Here is a 27,134-nt window from a genome sequence, read left to right as displayed (position 1 = left end):
AGGACATAGTGGTTGTGCTGTAAGTTAGAGACAGAAAACTTGGGTTGGACTCCCATTTCTCTTTTCAGCTACCTGACCCTGAAAGCAATCACCCTGAGCCTTAAGTTTTCCTCATCTGGAGAACAGGAATGATGGTTCTCCTGCTAAATGTCTCCTACCACTGTTGAGGGGAAAGTACTTTGTAAGGATTACAAAATAATAAAAGCAAGGGCTATGATTACTCTCAACTACTCTCATAGTTCTGGAGGGAGAAGGGGTTTGCTTTACCCAGAAGGATAGCTGGGACACCCCAGCCCAGGGCATAGTAGAAACGCATTGCCCCGAGGTCCACGTTCCGAGCTTCTGCCTGCATTCGATAAAGGTGCAGCCCCTGCACGAAGAGCCAGGAGAAGGCACCCAAGAAGAGGTAATGGAGGACGATGGCGATCACAGTGCACAGGAACTGGAGGAAGGAGGAAAGCAGAGGGTAGCCTCAGCTCCACAGGTGGAAAGCCCGGAGCTCCTGCCCACCTTTCCCCCAAATTCCAGGGTCCCAGACCCCCGATGGCTTCCCGGTTTTGGGACCCCCACCCAGCGGAGCACCTGGTTGTGGGTGCGGTAGATCCCTAGGAAGAAGAGCAGCTCGGCGAGGCCCAGGGCAGCAGCCACATTGGCGTGGATCCCACGCGTGTTGGACTTGAGGCCTCGCAGGCTGAGCAGGACAGCCACCGTCAGGAGCAAGGAAGCCACTGTCACTGACACAGTCACGTGAGTGACGATAGCCAGGAGGGCCAGGTCACCTTCCAGGCGCTGTAGGCATGGGAAGGGGCGGTCAGGGCGGGCAGCACTTACCCACAAGCCCAAGTACAGCTCCTGCATGGCCTCAACCTCCCCAGGCTACCCCCTTCTGGTCTTGTCTCCTTAGCCCGACACCCACCCCTCAGTTCTTTGAGAGAGCACCTTCCCTTCAGGCCTAGCACTCCCCATCCACCTCCCTCCCACCGAGGACCATTCTGACCCCTCATCGAGGAACATTCAGGAAGCTCCCTGGGAATGGTTTCCCCATACCTCTCTATGGGAGGCGTCCATGAGCACCCCAAAAGTGCCGAGCCGGGAACACTGGCAGTGCACATGGGTACCATTCCTGTGCACGAGCTCACAATCACGCGCCGTCCACACACCCCAAGAGTCACTCCTGTGGAGAGGCAGAGTCCCATCAGGCTTCAGAGTCTAGGTGCAATCTAGGTGCCCAGGCTGCCAACTGAGGGGACAGGCTGGGACACTTGGCCGGACCTCGTCATGGGCCAGGCCAGCACACAAGTACACAGACTAAACATACAATCAGAGTCTAGAATCACAAGGGCCCTTAGAGACCGTCCCATCCAGTTCCCTTAAACCAAGGCTGAGCAAATGTGGGTCTGGGGGTGTGGGTGGGCATCCCCATGAGCCGAGTTAGTTCTGCCAGCCACAGGAATACGGGGCTGATCCTGGGGTAGGCTGGAGGTTTTCCCAGGAGAGGGTCAGGTCCTCAAAGGCCAGGACAACATCATTCAACAAAGAGGGGTCTGAGAGCTGCCTGGGGGTTGCCGGGGAAACTTGGCGGGGGGGGGGGGGTTGCATCCTCACGGGCTGGGCCGCTCCCACTGCACACACAGGGGTTTGCTTCGATTTGCTGTCTGCAGCAGGCGGAATTCAAGGGTGATGGGTGACTCCAGAACACCCTGCAGGAAGCTGCGCTCCCTGAACACGGACACACTGACCACAGGAGAGTTCATGACTGGGTTCCGGGGGAGCCTGAAAGAATGGGATTGCCCGAGTCCTAGAATTATCATGCTGTGCTCAGGCCACACCTGTCCACCCCCCCAGTCACAGCAACAAAATGCTAAAATCACCCAGTCCAACCCCTTCATTGTATATGTGGGAAAATTAAGGCTGAGAGAGCAGAAAGGAGGTTATTGTTTTTGGAGGCACCTCAAGTATTGAATCCAATCTATATCTAAATAGAAACACCCCCTCCTACCTTGCTGTCAATGGTCATGAGGACTCTGCATAAACACCTTAATCCCAGGGGCCCAGATATTCTAAAAGACATTCCCAGTGGAGCGCCTTCCCTCCCCTGCTCCCCACAATATGAAGGGACTACGCAGATAAGTCTAGACACCATGGGGCCTTTACCTCTAGAAACTGAGGCCCAGAGGTCACTCGGATAACAAAGAACCCCGAGACTCTTGTTCCAAATTAACCAGGCCCCCCACTACAGGGCACTGAGAAGGGACTAGCCCTAGGCCTAGGCGTGTCCTCCGGAAGGAGATCCCTTGCCCTGACGCCATGTTCTAGCCTCCCCTTGGTGACAAGCCCTTCCCCTGGCCCCCACACCTGACGCTTCTGCGTTCTGCCTGGTATCGGGCAGGGAGCAGTGCCCCCAGGGTCCGGTAGATGAGGAGGATGACGATGGTGAGACCCGGCTCTGCCTCCAGCGGCCCGCCTCGGGCTGCCACACTCTCTGCCGTCTCATTGGCATCGCTGCTGCCACTTGTTGGCAGGGCTGGGGAAGGTAAAGGGTAAGGCACAGTCAGTGACCCTCTAGGCCAGTTATCTAGAGCTCTCTGCCCCATCGCTGTCACACGAATGGCGGCCTTCCTCCCGATGGCTGTGGCTCCCCAGGAAGGGGCTGTTCTATGTGGGCAAAACGTTGGAGATGGTGGCCTGAGAACACCCTCTTGGGCTCTGGTGAGGGCTGCTTGCGCTCTTGCTCAGGAGACTTACCTTCGGGCTGGGGGGGCCGGGGTACCGGAGAAGGCAGCACGACGTGTGTATGGGGGTCCCAGGCATCTTGGCCCCGGAAAAGGCTACCATGGTAACGAGGATATCGATGTCCCCCCAAGGAGGGAACAGGAGACTCCATTCGATCAATACTGAGCACTGGAGGCAGGGGAAGGGAGGTGTCAAAGGTCATTGGCCAACGTCCACTTTCTCCTCCCAAGAGAGCGGCCCCTTCCCTTCCTCCTTCCATGCTGGGAGCTCCCCGCCCCGTCTAAGACGCCCACCCCTCGGAGGCCCTGCTTACTAATATTAGGCGCCACCAGGCCCACGGGGTTCAAGTACGTGAGCTCCATGTTCTGGGCCAATGTGGCAGTGTATTCCTCCAGCTGCTCAATGAGGCCGGCACTGCTCCCTCGGGCCGTGGTCCCACCTGGGGTTCGTGGCTGTGGAGAATCCCACAGCTTACGGGTCTCGGGGCCCAGCACAGCCGAGCCAGCCCACAGCAGGTTCTGGGGATAGGAAGGTTACGGTGAGGAAGGCTCTGGTGAGCCCCAGCCAGGACCACCAGACACCAGGAAGGTCCAGGGGGAAGGCCACCATTTTCTTAGGCAGTGAAACACAGTGAGCCAATTGCAGGACTTGGGATCAGGTGAGATCATGGTTCAAATCTTCCCTGTAGCAATCATATGACCCAGGTAGGTTACTTAGCTTGAGACTTAGCTTATCTCTCTCTAAACTAGGGATAACAACAGCCCAATACTCCAGACAAGTCAGTTGTGAGGATAAAACTGGATAATAAGGTACTTTGTAAAAATGCCATACATTGTCAGTTATCGTTATCGTAAGACCTTAGGCCAAACCTTCCCTTCCCTAGGTTTAAGCTTCCTCCTCAGTAAGTTCGGGGACTTGGAAGATCCTTTCCATCAGTTTCCCTAACTTCACTATGTGTCTCCCAACTTTCATCTAATTTCATTCATTCAAACTATGGTTCTCTGCAACTTTCTGCTGTTGAATCCACCTTTGAAGTATCTCTGAAATGTCCCTCAGACTCAAGCTTTGAGGGATACAATGACTTCCCCAGGCCCTCATGCCACACAGGGGATGGAGCTGGGCCCAGAGGCCACCAGTTCTGAATCCTAGCCCAGGACTCTTTTCTCCAAAACAAAGGTCTGCTGGGATAGAAATCAAGAAGACTGATTTCCCTGTGTAGCCTGACCCCTCCAGGAGTCCCTATTTCTTAGAGAATAAAGCTCCCACTCCCTGCCATTTAAGGCTAGCCATAATTTGTCCTTAACCTGCCTTTCTAGAATAATTCACTATATATTTCTTCAAAATCCTCTGCTTCAGTCAGGCCTCATAGCTCATTCCCATAATCATCTTCTACCAGAAGCACTTTTCCTCCTCTTTTTTTCAAGGCCTCCCTCAAAGCCCTACCTCCAAGAACCTTCGCCACCTCCCACCTCAAATTTGCACCTCACCCTCTCTCTCTTTCCCTCTCTCCGTCTCTCTCTCACAGCCCGTATTTCTCTTTCTTTTAGTTCTGAGTTCTATCTATAGACACCTGTCTATAATGATCATCCAACAATTATACATATATAGGGTGAGTCAAGAGAGAGAGGCCTATCTGACCAGAGCGATGTCAGTTAGGATGGTCCAGGGATCATTGGGATCAGATTGATGACCAGGGGTCAGGGTCAGCAGAGATGGCCAGGACCAGAAAAGCAGCAAGGATTAGGGGTCAGCAGGGATACCCAGGGTCACCTCATTAAAGTGGGCATCTTGAGTGGCAGTAAGCCCAAAGCCCTGCTGATGACTCTCGAAAGCCAGGAGCCGACCCAAAAGACGAGCAGCAATGTGGACGTCATTGCCGAAGTAGCGTTCGGTGTGGCCAGTTACTGCGCGGAGCCGCTGGGCCAACTTCTTGGCCTCAATGGTGTCCAGCTCTGTTTCATTACGCTCTAGGTCATCCAGCTGCCCAGGAGGAAGCAGAAGGGACAAGGGTCACACTGAAGCCCCCTTTCTGTTCCTCTCCCATCTCCACCTGGCCTTAGGATCCCCAGAGTTATCCCATTTCCATTAACCATCTCCTGCTCACACCACAGGCACAGTAAGGACAGGCTGAGAATATCAAGAGGGATAATACTAAAGGATCACAGAGTGGTCCTCCCAGATGGGCCCTCAGCAATCACCTAACCTAACCTTATTTCACAGAGAACAAAACTGGCTCAGAAGGGAGAGAGGAAATTTGCCCTGAGTTCACAAAGTGAGGATTCAACCTTATTCCAAATGAGTAATTTTCCAAATGAGAAAAGGAAGGGAAGGAGGGAGGGAGAGGAGGAGAAAGGGAAAGAGGAAGGAAGAGAAAGAGGAAGAAGGAAAGAAGAGAGGAAAGGATGATGGGAGGAAAGGAAGAAAATGAGCATTTGTTAAGTTCCTACTACATGCTGGGCTGTGCTAAGTGCTTTACAAATATAATCTCATTAGGGACAGCTAGGTAGCAGAGTGGATAGAGCCAGGCCTGGAATCAGGAGAACCTGGGTTAAAATTTGTCCTCAGACACTTCCTAGCTATGTGACCGTGGGCCAGTCCCTTAACTCCAATTGTCTAGCCCCTGTCACTTTTTTGCCTTAGAATTGATACTAAGACTGAAGCTAAGGGTTTTAAAAAACCAACCAACCAACCAACAAGAGGCTATTTCTAGTCAGGTTGGTTTGGGGAAGGCAGGTGCTAGAAGGTTGTGGCCCCAAGGAGAAAGTGCCATTTGTTACCAGTTGAATCCAGTTCCCCAAGGCTGGAGGGTACTGGGGAGCTGTGGAAAGGTATGTAGAGAGCTATGAAAATGTGGAGGGGGCCTCCAGGGAGGAGAAAGAGGCATTATCAGCAAAGCCATCTAGAAGGCTAGAGAGAGCCTGGGGATGCTGAGGTAGCTGGGGAACACTGCACTGTTCTAAACACTTTACAAATATTATCTCATTTGATCTCCACAACAAGCTTGGGAGGTAGGAGGCCAAGAAGGAGATGGCAAATCCCTCCAGCATCTTTGCCAAGAAAACCCCAAATGGAGTCACAAAGAGTTGGACATGCCTGGAATGACTGAATAACAATTCTAGGACTAGAGAAAGTATTGAGATAAGAAATAGGCCCACAGAGTTTCAGTGACTTGCTCAGGGTCTCCCAGCTAACATCTTGGGCCACATTTGAAGTCAAGGCCTCCTGTGACTCCGGGCCCTCATTCTATCCATTGATTACAGAGGGGAAGGAGGGTCACTGTGGAGGTCAAGGGGATATTACCAGCAGGCCCAGTTCCCGGAAGGCAGGGGAGGTACAGTTGAAGAGGTCTGGCTCTAGCCATCCCCTGTCCTCATCGCAGCACCGGACGGCAGCACCTACACAAAGACAAGAAGTCATCACTGTCAGAGCTCCAGGTTGTGGGTAGCCAGAACCTCTGGGCCCCAGGCACGAGTCACAAGCCAAGCCCCCACACAGCTCAGGGCCAGAGAAGCCAGTGATCTCTGACAACTGACCTCCTCAGGACACCGCAGGGGAAGCTCCACCCTGTCTCCCCCTAGAACCTCCAGGTCCAAAAGTCTAGCACTCCTGAAGCCTGGGAGCACAGTGAACAGCAGAGGAGACAGTGGCGGGAAGCAGGATTATAAGCATTGTCAGTTCTCAATCATCTGAACTAACAGAGCAGGGTGGAGACAAGAATAATGCCAAACTAGCAGATAATTAAAACCTCATAGAACTAAATTTAAGAAGCAGAGAGGTGCACCCAGCCTGTTCACATGAGCATGCATGCGCACAGCACACACACACACACACACACACAGCGCTCGGATACACACAGACATCCACATTCAGCCGCACAATCCCACCTGTGGAAGAAGGCAGTAGCCCTACACAATCCACACTACATTGTGGATAATTGAGAACCAACTGATTTGTTAGTGCCAAGAGCAGGGATCTGTAGTAACTTCAGGCAAGAAGGGAGCCAGCAAAGAACTTAGGCAGCAAGTGGGGAGTGGGAGAAGGGTTGCAGGGGGCTTCAGCCAGCAAAGGAATCTGCAGGGACCTCAAGCAGCAGGAGAGCCCAAAGCATCCCTGAGCACAAAGTGGGGGGACTTACCTGCTCCCCGCAAACCTGCCCAGGAACCAAGAGAAATGGAAAAATGACAGGGTGAGGGGGCTGGGGGCAGCGGAGGAAGTGGAGAAGCTAACCAAATCTCCTCGACTCTCATCTCCCCTTCTTTCCCTTCCCTACCTCTTCCCAGAAATAATGACCCATAAGGCCCAGCTTGCCACATATGCTAGGGGCCCCCCACAAGTCAGCAAGATTATGGGATGCCATCCTCCCCTTTCCTGGCTTTTCCTCACCTCCCACTGAGGATCTGTCACCCCTAACCACAGTCACTCACCTAGAGACCCTTTGGGACAAGGCACCGTGGCCAGGAGCCCAAACTTGGTCTGCGGCCACCACACACCCCCTCTCAGGGACTTAGGGCATCCATCGTAGAGCACTAGGGAGGAGAGGAGAGAACGCTAAGGCTGGGGTCAGATGGGGTCCCCCAAACCCTGAAGCAATCATGTAGCCGATTCTGTAGAGCCCACGGCCCTCTGGGAAGTGTAGCAAGGAGCCTGGGCTCAGGAGTCGAGAGGTCGGTGCTCCTGTTCATCTTTGCACCTATTATCTGTTAGTGTTCATCTGCTAAACAGAGCCATGATCTGTGCATCCCCGGGGAAAGAGAGCTCATGCTGGAACAGAGTCTTCTGCGAGCAGAGCTGACATGTTGGCACCCAGGCAAAGCCTTGCTGCCCAAGACTGTGGCCAAGGCACATCCCTGCCCCCTGGCGGCCAGTGGACGACTGACTTTTCCCAGGGGTTTTGCTGCCAATAAAGCTGAATGCATGGAACCTCCCACCTGGGACTCGTGTAGAGCCCTCTCTGAACCCCTAATACCGGCTGTTTCTGGGGACCCCAGCTCACCCCGGCAGCCGCTGGCCGTGACCTCAGCAAAAGGGCTGTCGCAGCTGTTGCACTGCCGGCCGATGACTCCAGGCCGGCACGGGCACTGCCCGCTGTCCTGGGAGCAGGAGCGTGAAGAGGAGCCCACAGGGTAGCAGTCGCAGGGGAGGCACGTGTCACTCCCCCGAGGTCGGTAATGGAACTCCTGAAGGGGGGACGGGGTCAGGGGCCTGGGGTCAGAGGTCAGGGCTTAGGGAAGGGGTCAGGTATTGAGATCGTGGGGGTCAAAGGTCACGGGCAAAAGGAACCGAGGACCCGAGGAACGGAGGTCAGGGCCAGGGTGTCTGAATGGGGAGTCAGAGGTGAGGTGCGAGGGTCAAGGTCAGAGATCAAAAGCCAGAAGAAGAAAATCAAGATAGGGATCTCCAAGTTGGGTCAGGTGTCATAGGTCCAAATAAAAACAAATTCAGGGATCAGAGGAAGAGCTAAGGGGGACACTGGTGGTGGGCATTAGAGGCAAAGGGTCAAAGGTCTGGGGTAAGGGGTCCAGGTCAGAAACACCCCCCTCCCCATTTACCTTACAAGAACACTGCCCGTTGGTCTTGTTGCAGTCCGGATCAAAGCCCTTGTTGACATCGCAGTTGCAGGGCCCACAGGCTGGACTCCCCCACCAGCCCCGAGGACACTGCTGGTCCATTCTGCAGAGCAGCAAGGAGCAGAAGATATCCTGAGAAGAACTTCCCCTGACTGTCCTCCAGGAACTGAACTCTCTTTCGGAGGCTTATCTCAGGCCTCTCCAAGGCTATTTCAAGAACCACCCTGACACTCCCTGGTCCTCCGGGATCACTAACACTCTCAGCCCTCTCACCTGTGCTCACAGTGAGGTCCGAAGTGGCCATCCTCGCACTCGCAAGTATAACCACGGGGCGCCCCGACCCGCCGTTGGCAGGCTCCCTTGTTCTTGCAGGGATTCAGGTGGCAGGCATCCACGCAGGCCTTCCCGTAGTAACCTGGGCCATCAAAAGGCTTCAGCACACCGGTCCCATCCTCGGGATACTAACATCATTTGGGGTATTTTGCATTTTGGGGTTGTTACAAGGCACAGGATTTAGAGTGAAATTCAGAGTAAAATTCTCTCATCCAATCCCCATGTTTTTGAGAGGGAAAATACTGGGGCCAGGAGAGGTCGGTGGACTTGCCCAAGATTATGTAGCAGATCCAAGATTTGAACGCAGGTCTCTGACTTACAATTCAACATACTCCACTGCCACTCCCTGGACCCTAGCCATTCTCTCTCCTTTTAGATCCACCCCCTCCCCAGGCCTGAGGACACATCCTACCTGGGTGGCAGATGCAGGAGAAGGTCTGCCACTCATCCTGGCAGTCAGCATGGAGAGGGCAGGGCTTGGAGGCACAGGGGTTGAGCACATTGCAGCCTGGTTCTGCATTCATCTTACTGCTGGGTGGAGGGAGGGCTGGGGCCCCTGAGGGCACGGCACCCAGCCACACTCCCTGACAGAAAATGGGTCACTAGGGGATAGAGCACTGTAGCCCAAATTCTGGGGCACAATTGCCTCCCTAAGCCCTAAGTTGGAGCAAGTGCTCTAACCCCAAATGCCCCAGGACTGATCCTTGCCTAACATCTTCTGCAAACATGAGAATGAGAACCACCCCATTCCCAAAACAAGACCTCTGAATTCCACCAAGAATGTCCCCCAAAGTCCAGAGACTCCTTACTCCAAGGATCCCAGATTGTTCCCTTCCATTCTTAGCAAGATCTCAAGATATCAGGACCAAGTTCCATCCCTACACTACGAAAACCTCCCCTCAGAACCCTGAGCTTCCCCTCCTAGTCCTGACTACAACTCTCCCAGCCCTAAGACACAGAGTACCCACTCTCATACAAGACCTCCTTCCCAAAACAGAGTCTTCCTCTACCCATCTGACCTCAGCCTTAACCCCTAGACTACCTCAAACCCCCTAATCCCAAGGTTTCTGAGCCACCTGACACCCTTCAGGCTCTCCCTTCCCAGCCTGCCTCCTCTTCAGTATCCCATGGATTTTGGGGGGACTAGGCAGGGTCCTTACCTGGATGCACCCTTCAAGGCCCCGATGGACCTCATGGGCCTTGAGTAGGCCCCCTACATGGAGGTGCTTCACCTTTAGCCCATGCAGCTCACTCCCTACTGCCATGGTATCCTAAGTGGGGAAGACAAGGAAGGGGGTGTCAGGCAGCAGAGCACAAGAACAGAGCTGGGGGGGTGGGAAGGGGTGAATTAGGGAGAATAGCCCTGAATGTCCTTCCTCTGAACAAAGAAAAACCCCAGATAGCCCAGCTTACCAAATAAACAGAACTGAGAGTCTAAAACCTAAAGCCACTGGCCAGGGGAAGAGGCCACTGCCACTGGCCCACTTCAGATGCACACTGCCTCTTACCAGGATTACTGTTTTAGCCCAAATGGTCCCTCAGCCTACATTTGCTCTACTCTTCAATCCATCCTACAAACACTTGGCCTTTGTGATACTGGCCTGACCACATCATCCTTCTGCTCTAAAATCTTCAGGGGCTCCCACCTTGGCTCCAGCCTACGTCCCTGCCCCTTCACACACTGCACGTTCAGCCCCACCAGGCTATTCTCTCATCTCCCCCATCAGTCCATCTTAACACCTCTCCGTGTTCACAGGTAGCTTCCCTCCTTCTTAGAGTTCTTTCTTCCCAGATTTTGCAACTGAAAGCCTTCCCTTCCTTCGAAGTATGTCTCAAGTCCCTGGCACCACCTCTCCTACTGCATCCTCCCTGATCACACTAGCTGTCCCTCCACAAACTGACCTAAAGCATTCTGCCCCCCCCCATTGCAGTTCTGCTTGTATTACACTTGTTTGAATAGAATTCCTCTTCCCTTCCCCAAATGGAATATAAGCTCTTCAAGGACAGTATTTCCTTTTTTCATCCCTGCGGCCTCAGAGAGAGCACCTGAACCCAAACAGAGTAAGAATTTACTGAATAAATAAAGGAATGGAACTCAAACAGTTCTTGCAAGGAGAATGAGCAAGAGACCAAGTTTTTCCCCCACCTCAGGGGACAGTTATCACCCTGGTGCTGCCAGACTGGCAACAAGCTCCATGGAGTTATAGTCTCCTCTGAAGATGGCCTAGTTCTGCCTCTTCTTGGGGGAAATCTCAGCTTTCTGCCTACCCCTTTTGGGGGAAAAGAGGCTGGTAATGGCAGTGACTGCCATTGGCCAGGGCTGACCCCCTGGGTTACAAGGAGCATAGAGGAACCCAGTGGGGTCAGAGGAGGGATCAGGAATCAGGTCCATGAGAGGGCTTAGTGTTAGGACCAAAGCTTGAGGGTTCTGAGTGACCACAGGAAGTAGGCCCAGGCTGGGCATAGAGATACGGCATGAGGCAAAAGGTAGACAACAGGAAGAAGGTGATGTGAAAGTTGGTCCAGACCTGGAAGAGGCCAAAGTCCACTGTGACTGTGAGAAGGTAGTGCCCAGACCGTCCAGACCGACCATCCTGGAGCTCCAGCCGGATGTCATGCCATTGCCCATCACTGAGTATCACTTGGTCCAGCAGAAGGCGGGAAGTTCGGCCAGAGCCCTTGTCCACCACCAAAGACAAGAGTCCCTTTTCCAGCTGTAAACAGAGAAAAGGCAATTCTATGGCTGGTGGCACCCACACAATGCAGAAATCTGGGTATTGCTAATTACGGTAGGATAAGAATGGGGGAAATCAGTCCTGAGGGCCTGCACTCAGGAAAAGTCGAGAAAATCACCACCAGCCTAGGAGGGAAGGATGCCGCCTAGCTTAGGTGTGCAGTGACGGTTGGGGAACAGGTGGAATGGTCATACCTGGCAAAGAAGGGAATTGTGCTGTCCAGCCTGAATCTGCAGCAATACCCCATGTGGTGCCCGTGTCCGGAATGCTAGCCCCAGGTACCAGGGGACAGAAATAGTCGCTTCACTCCCAAAGTCCCAGCTCAGGGCTCCATTGCCACGGAAACGGTAGGGATGGACCATGGCTAGAGATACAAAGGCAGAAGGGATATCCAGCTCCTCCCAGCACAATCTGGGTTTGTAGTTCCCCTCTCTGTCACATCTAATAGTTTTTGCCCTGTAACTCCCTCCCCCAACCTGCCTTTCTGAGCCCACAGTATTCCAACCTCCCCAAATCCTCTCTATCTCTCCTCTGTCCTTGAGCCCCTCTCCACCTCCCTCTCTCCACAGTATCCCTCACCAAGCCCACAGTCTTTTCCCCCAAAGCCCACAGGGCAAGCACATCGGAAGCCAGCCCAGCCATCAGAGCAGGTACCACCATTCTGGCAGGGGCTAGAGACACAGAAGGTACGCTTGGCTTGGCAGCCTGCAGCAAGGGAGGAAGCAAAACAAAGATAGGAAGGGGTCACGATTTGCTTTCTGCTTGGGCTCCCCCAATCCTCTGATAGACCCCCAAACTCATTCCTGTGCTCCACCCTCCTAAGTAGGGGAATGGATGATCTGGGGGACATACTTCCTAGAGGGTGGGAAAGTAAGACCTCTTTCTGACCCATCATCTGCTTCTTTATACAGTCTGAATGCTTAATCTCCTCTTCCTCAGCTTCCCTCACTGAAAACAGCAGTGACTTTCCACAGGTACACACACACTTGATCCCTCTTCTTTGAAACTCCATCTCCTTACCCCCAACTTCTTCAGTTCATGGTCTGATTGATTCCCCCCTCCCCTGATCCCTTAAGAGAGAACCTAATACCTATTTCCCATCCAGGCCAGTCCCCTTTCTCAGTCTTATTAGAATAATTGGCTTGGCATGAAGGGTGTTGATAGGGGTTCTCTCTCTCTCCTTTTTTTTTTTTAATTTTAAACCCTTAACTTCTGTGTATTGACTTATAGGTGGAAGAGTGGTAAGGGTAGGCAATGGGGGTCAAGTGACTTGCCCAGGGTTACATAGCTGGGAAGTGTCTGAGGCCGGATTTGAACCTAGGATCTCCCGTCTCTAGGCCTGGCTCTCAATCCACTGAGCTATCCAGCTGCCCCCTGTTGACAGGGTTCTAAAGGGATTTAGGGTTACTGAGCCAGTCCTGGGGGCCATGCTGGAAGAACCACCACTGTTGGCTATGCTAAGGGGGCTGAGACAAGATCATAAGGGAAGTTCCAAATGGGGTTTGAGACAAAAGTTGTGTGTATGAGTACCGATGGGGACGTACCAGGAGTGGTGCCATTGTTGGCCACAAAAGCTGCCATATCCACTCGTTGGCTGTCAATGAACAAATCTTTCATGCAGCCAACAAACTCTTTGTGGGACACTGGAAAATTTTCAGGCAGGTTGGGGACACCACCCAAGAGCAAGGGTCCTGTCAAGTCCAGTGACCTAAGGAGGAGAAGATGTGAGACACCTGACAGCTCTGGGAGGGCCTGCCCATCTTGGGGCTGGTCTGGGCATTCCTTGGGAAGAGATGGATGGGAAGATGACTGAGGGGGTCAGGTTTCTACTTGATGTAAACACAAAAAGAGAAATTAAAGAGATGAGAAGGGAGGAGAGGGGATTCAGGGCTAAGGGATAGCCAACAGAGGCAGGGGGCTCACTTCTTGGAGCTGGTCTGGACACCCTCAGCTGCACATGAGTAGTTGCTGATCTCAGCCCCAAACTGCAGGGCCACGGGGGTGTCACACTCATCCACGCTCAGCACGGCCACTTTGTCCTTGGAAGGGCCCTGAACCCCGCCTAGGGCACTGGTCCGGGGCTGAGGACACAGCATTATTAAGAGACTCAGAGGGGTCCAGGATGACAAGGGCAAGACACCCCACCTTCTGGACAAGGATTCCCTAGAGCATCTGTCTCTGCCCCTCCACAGCCCACACGTATAACAATAATAGCAACAACAGTTTCCTTTTCTCTAGTAATGATTACATTATTATGTACTGAGTGTTCCCAGGCACTATCCTAGGTCTTCATTGACCCCACTGATGAGGATTTGGCTCTGGTATTGATGAGTATCCTTAACAAGGTGTGAAATTGCCTTGGCAAGGTTACCTCCTTGATAAGGTGTGAATTCCTTGCCTTGTCCTAGGTTGCTCCATTGACACCACATGAGGATGATTGATTGATTCATGGTCAGTTCATACACCTGGGCTACACCTTTGGACTTGGCCTTTAAAAGGGAGAGCAGAAACACAGGGGCAGAGAAAGAGAGAGAGGGGACCAGAGCTGGGGAGGTCAGATGGAGACTACTCAGTCAGGTACATTTAGACTGGTCCCCTACAAGGGAGTCTCTGTAGTCATACATCCCCTTCAGAGAACCATGTGCCATAGTGAAGCACGAAACCCAGGGGTGGCAGCAGACAAAAGCAGTGGCCTAGTAGTGGCAAGAAGTTCCTAAACCAGGAGAGGAGCTGCAAGATCTCAGGTCAGCAGCAGTGCAGAGTAATGGAGGAGCTTCTGGACCAAACTTCCTACACCAACTGCAGAAGTATTTAGGACGCAGAGCTGAAGCCCAAATCAACAAGAGACAGAGCCAAAATACAGAGCAAATGCAGACCTTGCCCTACACTAATTAGCACTGTGAGTTCTGTGGCTGTGCAGGGTGGATTGATTCTCAAAGGACCCCCACAAATTCTTCTTCACTTTGGGGCGGGGAGAACCTCGATCCCAGAACAGTACTATAAGTATGAAGAAAGTACAAGCAACTAAAGACACTGATGCTATATGTCTAGAGGACTTGATAAGTTCCGAGAGGGAGCAGAGATATCCACTATAACCTAAGTCATATTAAAATGTAATTGGGAAATATTTAACAAAATAAATAATACAGTAGAATATAGATAATGTTAATAGTAGGCTCTACTTCTAGTTTAGTTTGATACCACTACTCTAGATTAAGCAAATTATCTCTCCAATGAGATCCTCTAGGGACCTAAACAGTCTCCCTGACTTACAATACTTCTGTTGAGGTTGAGGATTCCAAAAATGGGGGGAAAACTAGGGGTGGTCTGAGTTCTCTTCCTTGAACCTGCAAAGACCACATTTTGCTTGTCTCCCTTGCTGTCCCTAAGCTCCAGCTCTCACTTGGTCCAGAAACTCCAATACTAGATCCAGGAAACTTGGTCCAGTAATTTTTTGCCACTTGGCCACTGCCTCTTTTCATAACATCCTTGAGACTTCATGGTTTCCTAGAGCACATGATTCTCTGGAGACTACAAGCCTAGACAGGCTTCCCCCAGGGAACTGAGCCCACATGCTTCTAACTGGCTTCTCTTAAATTTGACCTCCAAGCTCTGGTTCTTACTCTCTCTGCCCTTTGTCTCTGTTCTCCCCTTCAAAGATCAAGTCCAAAGGTATAGCTTAAGTTGTATGGATTAGCCATGAATCAATCATCCTTAATGAGGTGTTAATGAAGCAACTCGGAACTAAACAAGGAACTCTCACCATATCAAGAAAATAACTGTGCCACAATAATTTCACACTTTCCTAGGGATACATCAAGGGCAAAATCCTTATCAGTAGGAGCAATAAGAACCCAGGAAAATACCTGGGCACTCTCACTACAATCATTATTAATAATACCCATTATCCCTTGGGCTCATCCTCCCACCTGGGAAGGAATAGGGGAAGAAAGCATAAAGGACCATTTGGGAAACAGGTAAGGAAAAAAGGAAGATCAGAAGTCTAGAGGGATTGTGGAACAGTCTGAGGAGTCAAGGGATTGATATGGGACTGGACCAAAAGGAATGAAAAGGGTTTAGGGGGAACTGAGGGTCAGGAAGGCAACAAAAAATATTCACCTTGTTGTAGTATCTCAACTGCACTGTATGCCACTGCCCATCACTCACACCACTGGGCACTATGGGGCTCACTACTGTGCTTGACTCCCCTACAATGAGGGAGAGATGGGGTCAGCTATGGGGTAGAGAATACCTACTGCCTATACACATGCCCCACACAGATATACATGCTCAGTTCTATACATTTACATCAACCAGCACCACTACTTCCTTTAAGAAGAGATTCTACCTCACTCTATACACAGAGAATTACTGTGTGACTTTGGCAAAGTCCCTTGTCTTCTCTGGACCCCAGTATTCCTATCTATAAAATGAAAGCACTGGATTGACTGATATATAAGGTCCTTCTCAGCTCTGTCTACATTCTGCCCACTTCTAATATTCTACCAGTCTATGAGGACAGACAAACACACATGCAGGGATACACACATGGATAGGCACACACCCGTGGAGTAGGTGAGCCTCACTTGTCCTGCAACAATTTCCAGGGCAAGGAAATCATGCTTCTCATTGAGGCGGCCATTGTAGAAGAGGAGTCCATGGGACCGCACGGTGGCGAACCTGGAGGGAGAAGGAAAAGCAGAGCAGTCAAGGGACCTCTACGGGAGTTACAAACTCCAACACCCAACACCTCCCAGAAGGATTCCAAAGATTAGCTCTTTCCCCTGCCCCCAACATTGGAGCTTAGAACTGCCCATCCTTGTGGCCACTGGGTGGTACCCCTCCTTATCGATGACCCCTCCTCACTCAGCTCTAATGTACCCTTGACTCCGTACTGGATGAGCCCCTTGACCACCAAGGAAAAGGGAAGAGCAGAGGGGAAAGGGATAGGCTATGGTGGCAAAGGAGAGGCAGACAAGTCATTCGAGAATGACAGGTTTGAGGGGTGACTCTTGGATGGGGTATTTCAAGTCAGGAGCGATAGACTGAGGGGATAAGAGGCTTGAGGCAGTGACACAGCATCGACAAACTGGAAATTATATCAAGGCAGTGTTGTTTGGGGGTGATAGGTAAGAGGCACTGACATTTGGGAGTTGTTTGGGAAAAGTGATTTTGTGGGTAAGATTTGTGAGATAACAGGCTGGGGTAGTAATGATGATGGGACAGGCTAAGGGAAGTATTTAGGAATGACAATTTGAAAAGGTGGTGAGTTTCAAGGATGACAGACTGAAAATAGTGATATTTGGATGAAAAAGATTTGAGAGGGGTACCTAGGGGGAACAGTTTGGGGACTGTTTGGCAGCAAAAGGGCTAGGGTTGGTAACTTATAGTACTAGTAAGTTTGGGGGTGTCAAGAATGAGTGACAGACTAGGGACAGCACACCCTGTGAGTGTGTCAAGAATGGTTGATGGACTAGCCTTTCCTTTGCCACCATAATCTATTCCTCACTTCCACCACCACCCCATCTCTTTTCCTTGGTAGCCAATGGATTCATCCCAATATGGAGTCAAGTGTATTTTAGAATTGAGTGAGGAGAGGTTCTCATCAGTAGGGATGCCAACTGGAGGGCACAAGATGGACAGTTCTAAGCTCCAGTGGTAGAGGCAGAGAAAAAGGACATGTTGATGGGAGTAGGTTTTAGAGGTGATGAGTTAAAAGTGATAGGTGACATGTTAGGGACACAAGAGGACACTTACGAGAGGGAGAGAGTGAGGTGAAATCGTTGGCGCAGGCCCCGGAACATGAGGAAGGAGTTAGGAGGGAAGGATCGGACAGCTACCTCACAGTAGGGCCCCTCGAAGCCCCCGCCCCCTGGGCACTGGCAACGGAAGCCACCAGAAGGTGTGTTGGTGCAAGTCCCACCATTTCGGCATACACCGGGCACGCATCGGCCAGCTCGGCTATCCAGTTCACAGTTCTCACCTAGGGGTCAATGTCATCAATTAGTTGGCTCATTGGTGCCAAGTTCCAATAAAAATGGGGGTCGCTAAAATGTTTGTAAGGATCCGTGCTGGCCCATATTGACTTGGAAAACCATATGTTAACACTGTCTATATTCTATTGTATTTTTATTTATTTTTTTAAATATAAATTTGTTTCTGGAAGCCCCCAGCCACCTTTGATCTAGGATATCAAAAAGACACCTCAGGCTTCCATATGAAGGACTCAATAAAAAGCCTCATGGTTAGTGTCATGCACAATCCAAGTAGATGAACAGCAAAACTTTATTGGAGAGTCAGAGGACCTAGGTTCAAATCCTTTACTTAAAGTATGTCCCTGAATAAATCACTTAACTTCCCTTTGTCTCAGTTTCCTCATCTGTAAAACAAGGAAGTTGTCCTAGATACCCTCTGAAGTCTCTTTCAGGTCTAGAGAGCCATGAAGATAGAGCATAGAACTACACAAGGCTTTGTGCTAGATCCAGTTATAAAACACTGTAGGTTCTCCACCCAAGCCCTGGTACTTCAGAGGATGCCTAGATCCACACTCTGAGTGGGGAGGGAATAAAATTGCAAAGAGGGTGCTTAACAATGCCATGTGCTCATTCAACCAAAGTACCTGTGACATCACCAGGGGACTTAGAGTCATTGAAACATTGAGACTGTCAAAACCCCAGACATCGTGGAACCAATATCCTCATTTAACAGCAGGAAAAACAGAGGCTCAGAAGGCTTGTGGCCAACCCCAGGTCATTTAAAACTAGAATCCAAGTCCCTTGGCTCCCCTCCTTGTGCAGGGGTAAGAGATTCTCTAGTACAATTTGCTAAAAAGTGGGACTCTGACAAGCCGGTCCTATGTTAATCCTTTCCTAAAGCAAAAAAACAAGGCCAGAGAGGGTTCGTACAGTTTTGAATTGGGGATTGGAGGAATTGGGGAAGGAAGCCACCACCAAGCCTTGTCCCTCAAGCCTATCATGAATCCAACACTCCTACTCTCCTGGGTCAGTGATGAAAAAGCAGTGATTTCTCCCTCTGTTCCCCCCACGGACTCCTAATCCGATCCAGGCCTCTGCCTTAGAACATGACCTCGGTCTAAGGTAGTGGAGAGGAGGTAGAAGGGTGGTGGCTGTGGTGAAGTCCCTTCTCTTGGTTGTATGCAGATATAACTTCTGATGAACTTTCTAGGCCAAGGCAATGGACTGTGTACATTTTTCCAGTTTTCAAAGAGTGCTCTGACTCTCTCCTTAGCCATTGTCACATCCTACCTTACAAACTGTGTCCAGGCACTCCAGGCACCTAGAAGGCAAACTTATTTTGTATCCCCTGTGACTAAAACTAGTTTCTAATAAGTGTCTTTTAAATTGAGGGGAAAGGGGAGAGGATGGGAGAGCCATGAAAAGAAACTCCCAGACAGAACTGACTGGAGTTCATCAGAGGAATCAGTGAAGAGCCCACAGACCCAAAGGCAGAGTAGATGGGTTGTCATAGAATCATGGATTCAGTACTGGAAGAGACCTTTTCAAGTTCATCTTGTCTGAACCCCCTCATCTTACAGAGAAGCAAACTGAGACCTGCACCAAGAATCTAAAATAACTTTCTTGGTCACACAACTTGGGTGTGAGACAGCATTCAAACCCTGGTCTTTTCCATATCACTATACCGCTCTACTTTGTCTCAGAAAGCAGCAGGCTCAGGGCCTTGGATGCTGAGAGTATATGAGATGCTGCCCTTGGTTTGGGATCTAGGGTGATGAAATAAATCAAGAGAAGTCAGGTGAAAACTCAAGGAAAGAAGCATGAAATTTATGGTCAATTTTTTTTTTTCAAATGAAAACCCTACCTTCTGTCTTAGTATCAATTCAAAGACAGAAGAGCAGCAAAGGCTAAGCAATTGGGGTTAAGTGACTTCCCAGGTTCACACAGCTAGGAATCATTGGCGATTTTCTTTTTCAAAAAAAGGTGAGAGTAAAGAAGCACACAGGAGAGATGAAAAAGTGAGGAGGCCTGGCCCCAAGGGCTGAGCAACCAATGAGACAAGGGCATAAAAGCGCCCAAATCTCCAGAGCCCAGGCAGCATGGGAGCAATGGAAAAAGCCCTGGTCTTGGAGTCAGGAAGCCCTGGATTCAAATGTCCATCTCAGACACTTAATAGCTACATGGCCTTGGGCCAGGTCCCAGCTTTGCTGGGCCTGAGTTTCCTCACCTGTAACATGAACTATAATAACAGCTGGTGGGCTCTAAGATTTGCAAAGCACTTTTCATGTGTTATCTCATCTGATTCTCACAAGCACCCCGTGAAGTAGGTACCATTATTATTACAAGGGTCATACAGGTAATAAGTGGCTGAGGCAAGACTTGGACTCCAAATCCGGCACTCTACAGTACGCCACCCCGCTGCTGCTCTAGTTTCTTCTGGCTCGAATTCCCCATCCCAGAGCTTTCACTGAATCAGGCTCGGTCACCTCCATCCCGCCACTCCGGGGGAGAGGCTCCCTCCTCCTCCTTGCGGAGCAGCTCCCTGCCCCCGGCAGCAAACAGAATCGGAAGAGGGGTGCGAAGCTCCCGTCTGGCCAGCCCCAGCGCCAGCTTCTCTGCTCGTGGATAAGGCTGGGCTCGAGGCACCTGCATCAGCCCGTGAACCAAGACCTCCCGCCATCCCCCACCCCAGCGAGCACCGAGGGAGGCACGGCTCCGCCTGCGTGCCCAACGCTCCGCCCATCCCGGCTGCCACGCCCTCCACCACCCACCTGTGAAGTGCGGGCGACAGATGCACGTGTAGCCGCCCTCGCGCCGTGCGCAGGCGCCCCCGTTGCGACACGGGTTGGAGTAGCACAGGTTGATCTCAGTCTCGCAGTAGTCGCCCGTGAAGCCTAGAGGGCAGCGGCAGCGTAAGCCGGCGATGGGGTGGATGGGCCGGAACAGGGTGGAGGCGGAGGCCAGGAAGGGCGCGGACGAGTCGAAGCGCAGCACAGAGATGCATTTCATGTAGTTCTCGCAGGGCTCCCGTAGGCACACGTTGTCGTCGAAAGGCAGCACGTCGAGGAGCGAGGCGGCCGCGAGGGCGGCTCGGCGTACGTACAGCTGCTCCTGCAGCTCCTCGGAGCTGAAGAAGGGGCCCCCGCCACCACCTGCCCCGGGCGCTCCCCCTCCCGGAGCCAGCGCCGAGAAACTCACGTTGAGCACCGAGCCTCCCACGTCGGTGTCGTTTTGGATGTTAAAGATGAACACGTCCTCCTTGGGCGTGGCCAGCACGGTGGCCACCCCCTCCAGGAAGCTGGCCAGGAGCGGGGACAGGAAGCGCTCCTGCCACATGTTCTCCAAGCGCACCGTTAGGCTGTTAGCCAGCATGTCCTCTGTGATAATGGTGACCCGCAGTACACACTGCGCTGTCACACTGTGAAGGCCGTCTGCGGAGATAGGAGCGGAGGCAGAGTTAGCGAGAGCCCTCCGGTGCATGGGACGCCCAAGGGAAACCCTGACCACGGTTTGGAGACAACCTCAACTCTCTAGGAGACTTCCGAGAGACAGACTGAACTGAGATAGAGACAGAGACAGAACTGAAGGAAGAAGCAGTGCTTCTACGAATACAAATAGGCAAAAAAATCACAAAGTCTAATGTTTGATTTGAAAAACTGTCACACTGCCCCTCAACAGCTTCATCATCCCCAGCTCCTCCATGAAGACCTAAGCTGCCTTTTCAGCCCCTGCCCCCCCACCCCCACCCCCACAAGGGAGCAGCAGATGGTCACAGATATTGCTCCACAGAATGGAGCACAAAAGGAGCGAGATCCCACTCCCAGGGGATCTGCCTGGTCTCAGAACTAGTCTCATGAATATTCCTAGGGAGTATGATCCACACTGCAGAGCTCTTCCATAGCAACCAGGACAGTAACCACCACCTCCTCTCACAGACCTGAGTCTTGATGGACTAGATTAAAATAAAATTCCTTATCTACCCATCCATTTGGTTGGCTCCCAGACAAAATGTTCTGTGGCTTCTCAGCCACAGACCTTCTGCTCTCAGCTTCCTGGAGCCAAACCCCAGGTTTGAAAGATAGAAGAGACCTTAGAAATCATATAGTCCAATCTCATTTAATGATAGTAAATGACATTCAACAACCTGACAGTGTGGTTGGAGAGGCAACCCACACTGATGGAGAAATAGCCTGCCTTAGAACCACAACTTGAATTTCAGTCCTACTTCAGACACTGAGTCAATCCCTCTTTGCTCTAGAGAAGGTGCCAGCCTACATCGGTAGAGGGAGATTGATTATAAGGTAATTTCTTCTACCAGCACAAGGCCAGTCCCTATCCCTGTTCCTGGCATTTATTACAGTCCCTTAAGGTTTATATACAACATCTTATTTGAGCCTCACAACAACCCAAGGCTGAAAGTACTGCAAGTATTATTATCCCCATTTTACTGATGAGGAAAATAAGGTCCAGAGAGAATAGTGATTTGCCTATGGTCACAGTAAATGTGTCTAGGCAGAATTGGAACCTAGATCTTCCTGACACTGGGAGAAACACTCTATCCACTAAAGTTGAAAACTAAGCAGCTCCCTCAGCGAAGAGATTAGGAAATGAAAGCCCAGAAAAGTAAAGAAACTTTCCCAAAGTCACAGAGCTAGGAAGTCTCTGGTCCTCTAGGTCTCCAGTCAAAATCTTCTACCTGCAAAGTCTACATTCCTTTTACTACACCATACTGCCTTATTTTGGCATTCCATTGCCCAAAAATCTCTTCCCCATATGGGGTACAGGGAACTCATGAGGGGAAGCAGGGAATATCAAAGAAAAGCCAATGGAAGAGAAAGGAGAACTTGGAAGAAGAGATAGTTATAGGATCTAAAGTCAGTAACAGTCTGCTATGTTGTGGATGAGAAAAGTGAAGCACTAAAGGAGTCTCAAGATATAAGAGGAGCTGAGGAGTGACGACATACCTCATCTACCTCTCTATACGTTTTTACATCCTTCCCCCAACCCAACACAGTGTTTTATGAGCAGTTGGCACTTAACAAATTATTGTTGTCTAATTCATTCATCCAGAGGAATTATTAAATGACTACTATACACAATGTCCTGTGCTAGACAGAAGGAAATCTCATACTGGGATTTCTTTTTCCCAGTATGACCTAGAAAGTAGAGCTAGGCTTCCTGGGGAGAAGACCAGCTAGCTCTGCCCCAGCCAGCAGAGTCCTTAAATCCCTGGACTCATGAAAGCAACTTTAGAAATCGTTTAGTCCAACTCCCTCATCTTACAAATAATGAAATTGAGACCCTGGGAAGGAAAGTGTCCACTACTCTATGCCTACTGTTCCACAGCTAGTATAGAGGGGAGCAGACCCAGAATTCAGTTATTCAATTCAATTAGTATCCTAGGCCTGGGCCTTTCCCACACACACACACCATGTAACCCTCCAGTAAACAGTCCCTTTCTTAAAGAGGCTCAGTTTAGCTTTAAACCACATGAACAACTTCATGAACCAAGTGGGAGCTGATGGCAGAAAGGCTATAACCAGAATAAAACAGGAAAGGCATTGTAGGACTTCTCTACCATTCCTTGCTCCAAATCTCCTACCCTTACCCCATTTAATTTAATTAAGGAAGCTACTATTACAGATAGGCTGTGGGCCTTTGGGGAAATGATCAAGGGGATCATAGGCTGAAGAGAAGATTAGAGAAGTTAAATTATTTGCCCATGTTCTTATTGGTAAGGGTCAGAGAGCTGTCTGAACCCAGATTCCCTGATTTAAAGTCCTCTTACATGATCTCTAAGGGTCTTTTCAACTCCAAATTCTATGCTTCTATGATGACCACAGACCCAGAAGTCTGGCTAGCAAACCCTGCTAAAACAATGGATTTCTCAGTCTTTCCTCTAAAAGAGAAGGGAAACCTCAGGCTAAATTCATCCTAACCCTGACTGCCTTCCCCTGCCTGACTGCAGAGATTATTTTTTCCATTTCCCTCCCCAAAAGTATAGCTGAGTCCTTTACCTGTGACTGTCACAAGCATGGAAGCCACCAATGGACGATTATTATCCAACTTCCGGCTGAGTCGAAGTTCCCCGCTGGTCTGGTTTACTACAAGTAGTTCTAGTTCGTTGCCTCGCTCAAAGGTATAGAAAAGGCGATCAGAGACATCAGGGTCATAGGCTGGGATCCGCCCAATGATACCAGATGGGAAAGTATTAGACCGATTGGACACATAGTTATTGAAAAGAATCTGGAAGTTCTTGAGGACAGGGCTATTGTCATTCTGGTCAATGAGGCGGACATGGACAGTGGCCCTGCTGACTAAGGGTGCTGAAGTTGCTTGCACCACAATGACATACTCAGGTCTTACCTCATAGTCCAAGTCAATGAGAGTTGTCAGCTCCCCAGAGAAGATGTCCATCTGGAAGAGTTCTGGGATGTTGCCCTCTACAATCTGATACATTACCTGGGCATTAGGGCCCTCATCAGGGTCAATTGCAGTGATCTGGGCTACTACTGAGCCTACTATGCTGTTCTCCTTCACTCTGACCTCAAACTCTTCTGCTGGAAAGACCGGGGCATTGTCATTAACATCCTGGACAGTCACTTGAATGTTAACAGGAGTCCTAAGTGGGGGAACCCCCCGGTCCACAGCATAGGCAGTCAATTCATACACAGGCACATTCTCTCGATCTAGTCGCCTTACTGTTCGAACAATACCTGAGGTGGGCTCAATAGTGAAGTCACCATCACCATCCTCACCATTCTGGAAGGTATACTGGACCCGACCATTGGCATGGGCATCCCGATCAGTAGCTGAGATCTGTAACACACTGGTGAAGGGAGGAGCATCTTCAGAAATGACACCAGGGTAGTAGGAGGCTACAAACTGGGGGGCATTGTCATTCACATCATTGACCATGATTTCTACATAGGTGGTATCAGCTTTCTGGGGGATACCATTGTCCTTGGCTGTTATAGCCAATGTATAAGTCACCTGGTCCTCATAATCTAGCTCAGCCTGCAATGTAATAGCTCCAGAGTCCACATCAATTCGAAACTGGGGGAGGTTGTCCTCCAAGAGGTAGGTGATTCGAGCATTTTCACCCACATCATCATCTGTGGCACTGATGACCACAACTGTGCTTCCCACAGGCCTGTCCTCATTCACACTGACTGAATAGTGGGCACTTTGGAAAACTGGCCGGTGAGTATTGGCATCAGTAATGTTGATATGCACATAGCAGTTGTCATGGAGGGTACGGTCAGAAGCAGTCAGTATTAACTTGTAGTACCTCTCTTGCTTATAGTCTAATGGCAAGGCTAACGTGACCAGTCCCATACCCCCTTGTGTGCTGATAGCAAAACGGTTCCGAGTATTGCCCCCAGTTATCTGGTAGCTGATGGCACTGTTGATATCACGGTCTACAGCAGTCACACTAAGGACACTGGTGCCCACAGCTGCATCCTCATTCAGCCGAAGGTGATACTCCTTTTGGGTGAATTCTGGTCGATTGTCATTCACATCCATGACAGTAATGGTAACACTAGCTGAGGCGGAAAGTGGAGGTGAACCATGGTCCACAGCCTCCACACCAAAAAAGTAATGCTCTACAGATTCCCGGTCCAGGGGCCCACTCACTGTAATCCAGCCTGTGGCACTGTTGACTACAAAGGGTGTGTCCAGGGCCATGCCAGTCAATTTGTATTCCAGCCTGGCATTCTCCCCATGGTCAGCATCTACAGCTTGGATATGAATGACTGAGTGGCCCAGAGGTGCATTTTCTAGTACAGACACCTGGAAGGGGGTACTGACAAAGATAGGAGCATGATCATTGATGTCCACCACCTGAATACTGGCGAGGCCAGTATTGTTGGATAAAGGAGGCCTCCCTGAATCCTGAGCTCGGATTCTCAAGGCATACTCCCGCTCTACTTCAAAGTCTAGTGGAGCCACCACCTGGATCTCCCCGGTGAGACTGTCAATGGCAAAGTGACCCCTGCTGTTGCCACTGATGATATTATAATGGACCAGGGCATTAGTGTCCTTGTCGAGGTCTGTGGCTGTGACCCTGAGCACCTCTGTATGTGGACGCACATCCTCCCTTACCTGAGCCAGGTACCGCTTCTCACTAAATTGGGGGGCATTATCATTCTCATCTAAGACAGTGATATGCACCCGCACCGTGGCAGAACGGGGCCCTGGCTCCCCGCCCTGGTCACTGGCCTCCACAGCCAGCTCATAGTTTTCCTTCTGCTCCCTGTCCACTCTACCGCTAGTGGTGATGAGGCCTGAGCGAGGGTCAATCTCAAAGACAGCTTGTGCAGCAGGTGGGTCCACAAAACGGTATCGGATATTAGCATTTGCGGCTGCATCACCGTCAGTGGCTCGTAACTGCAATATAGGGTACCCTTCCTCCACGTTCTCCCGAATTGTCTCCCGGTACTCTGCCTGCTCAAATACTGGTGAATGATCATTGCGATCAGTCACCGAGACTGCCACCATGGTAGTGGCAGACAGACGCGGAGAGCCGTGATCCAGAGCCGTCACTCGGAAGTAGTGCAAGTCCATACTCTCGCGGTCCAGTGGCTCAACAGTGCTGATCAAGCCGCTGGTGGAGTCTATGCGGAACAGTTCCATGGAGCGGCTGTTCATGAGCGCCGCCATGGAGTATATCAGCCTGCCAGCCTCCCCTGCGTCCGGATCCTGGGCCGCCACGCTCAGCACCGGAGTGCCCGGTGCTTGGTTCTCGGCCACCTGTGCCTGGTAATTGTACTGAGGAAAGTGAGGGTGGCGGTTCGCTGCACGTCGGGAACGGGCACGGGGAACGCTGGGGGGCGCACAGCAAAGCAAGCCGTGTGGGCGGAGGCGCCTGCGCTGGGCTAAGAGATCGGGAGCTGTCCCCGCCGCTCGTGGTGCTGAAGCCGGCGCGCCGGTTCGCGGCAGCCCAAAAGCTTCGTCTCCACAGCTCACAGCCTGCACGGTTCCCAGACGCTCCCGGCCACTTCTACGTACTTTCTGACTAGGCTCTGAAGCCTGAAGGAACCTGGGAAAGCGGAGCCTAGAGGGAAGAGCCTCGGACAGACTACCGGCATGGGGAGGGCCTCTCCGCCCCGAGGCCAAGGGCCCAGGGGACTGAGCCCCGGACGCCAGGCAGCGCCCTAGACCCGGCCTTCCGCAGAATACGGCCTCTCGAGCCCAACAGAGCAGTGGCCAGGACACCGGTCCCACTGGCCGCTCCTCCCTAGAGCCTGTCCCCGGGGACCCCTCCCTGGGCTGAGGGCCCTGTTCAGTGTGGCGCGAACCTGAGCCCCCTCGGCCACTCTTGGGGAGTCCGGAGGGGACACGGTCACCGCTTCTAGTTCCTGAGCCAGTCTTCACTCCCTCCCCAGACCGCTGTCCCTCCGGGGTCGTAGGGTTCCGAGGGGAGGCGACACGGGTACCAGCAGCAGCAGCAGCCTCCGGGGCTCGGAGAATCTCGGGACAAAGGGCTAAGTTTCCTTGGGCGCCCCGTTCCCCGGGTCCCTTGGTCGCTTCTCCCTGGGCCCCGAGGCCGCGGCCTTCGTCGCTGCTGCCCCCCGGCTCCTCCAGGCTGAGAGGGAACAAAGAGAGGAGGAGGAACAGGAGCAGCAGCAGTAGCCGCGGCCGGCTATGGAGCCCCAGGCACGGCGGCCGCTCCGCCATGGCCCCCCGACCCCTGGCCTGGCCTCCGCTGCCCCCGTCCCTCTCCCCGGCTCCGGGCCCACCCCACCGCCAGGGCCCCCGCCGCCCCCGCCGCCGCCGCCGCCGCCGCC

The 27,134-nt window shown here is 51.6% G+C and overlaps 1 protein-coding gene across 1 annotated transcript in view; it reads right to left on the bottom strand.

Moving 5' to 3' along the window:
- The window catches only part of CELSR3 (cadherin EGF LAG seven-pass G-type receptor 3), a 36,611-nt gene extending 9,587 nt beyond the window's left edge, over positions 1-27,024 (bottom strand). The window contains exons 1-26 of the mRNA XM_044676856.1: positions 23,361-27,024; positions 20,115-20,774; positions 17,126-17,351; positions 15,933-16,048; positions 15,488-15,576; positions 13,292-13,449; positions 12,913-13,076; positions 11,948-12,073; positions 11,563-11,732; positions 11,162-11,347; positions 9,794-9,904; positions 9,046-9,217; positions 8,574-8,715; positions 8,283-8,403; positions 7,727-7,910; positions 7,158-7,259; positions 6,869-6,883; positions 6,034-6,128; positions 4,504-4,713; positions 3,047-3,251; positions 2,746-2,901; positions 2,356-2,524; positions 1,606-1,773; positions 1,048-1,174; positions 583-789; positions 268-442 (exon numbers count right to left, since the gene is read on the bottom strand). Coding sequence (XP_044532791.1) covers positions 268-442; positions 583-789; positions 1,048-1,174; positions 1,606-1,773; positions 2,356-2,524; positions 2,746-2,901; positions 3,047-3,251; positions 4,504-4,713; positions 6,034-6,128; positions 6,869-6,883; positions 7,158-7,259; positions 7,727-7,910; positions 8,283-8,403; positions 8,574-8,715; positions 9,046-9,217; positions 9,794-9,904; positions 11,162-11,347; positions 11,563-11,732; positions 11,948-12,073; positions 12,913-13,076; positions 13,292-13,449; positions 15,488-15,576; positions 15,933-16,048; positions 17,126-17,351; positions 20,115-20,774; positions 23,361-27,024 — 7,918 coding nt within the window. The remainder of the gene's footprint in view (positions 1-267; positions 443-582; positions 790-1,047; positions 1,175-1,605; positions 1,774-2,355; positions 2,525-2,745; positions 2,902-3,046; positions 3,252-4,503; positions 4,714-6,033; positions 6,129-6,868; positions 6,884-7,157; positions 7,260-7,726; positions 7,911-8,282; positions 8,404-8,573; positions 8,716-9,045; positions 9,218-9,793; positions 9,905-11,161; positions 11,348-11,562; positions 11,733-11,947; positions 12,074-12,912; positions 13,077-13,291; positions 13,450-15,487; positions 15,577-15,932; positions 16,049-17,125; positions 17,352-20,114; positions 20,775-23,360) is intronic.
- Positions 27,025-27,134: the final 110 nt, after the last annotated feature.

Source organism: Gracilinanus agilis, chromosome 1 (genome assembly GCF_016433145.1).
Source record: "Gracilinanus agilis isolate LMUSP501 chromosome 1, AgileGrace, whole genome shotgun sequence".
NCBI classification, from domain to species: Eukaryota; Metazoa; Chordata; class Mammalia; order Didelphimorphia; family Didelphidae; genus Gracilinanus; species Gracilinanus agilis.
This window is presented reverse-complemented; position numbering and strand designations above follow the sequence as displayed.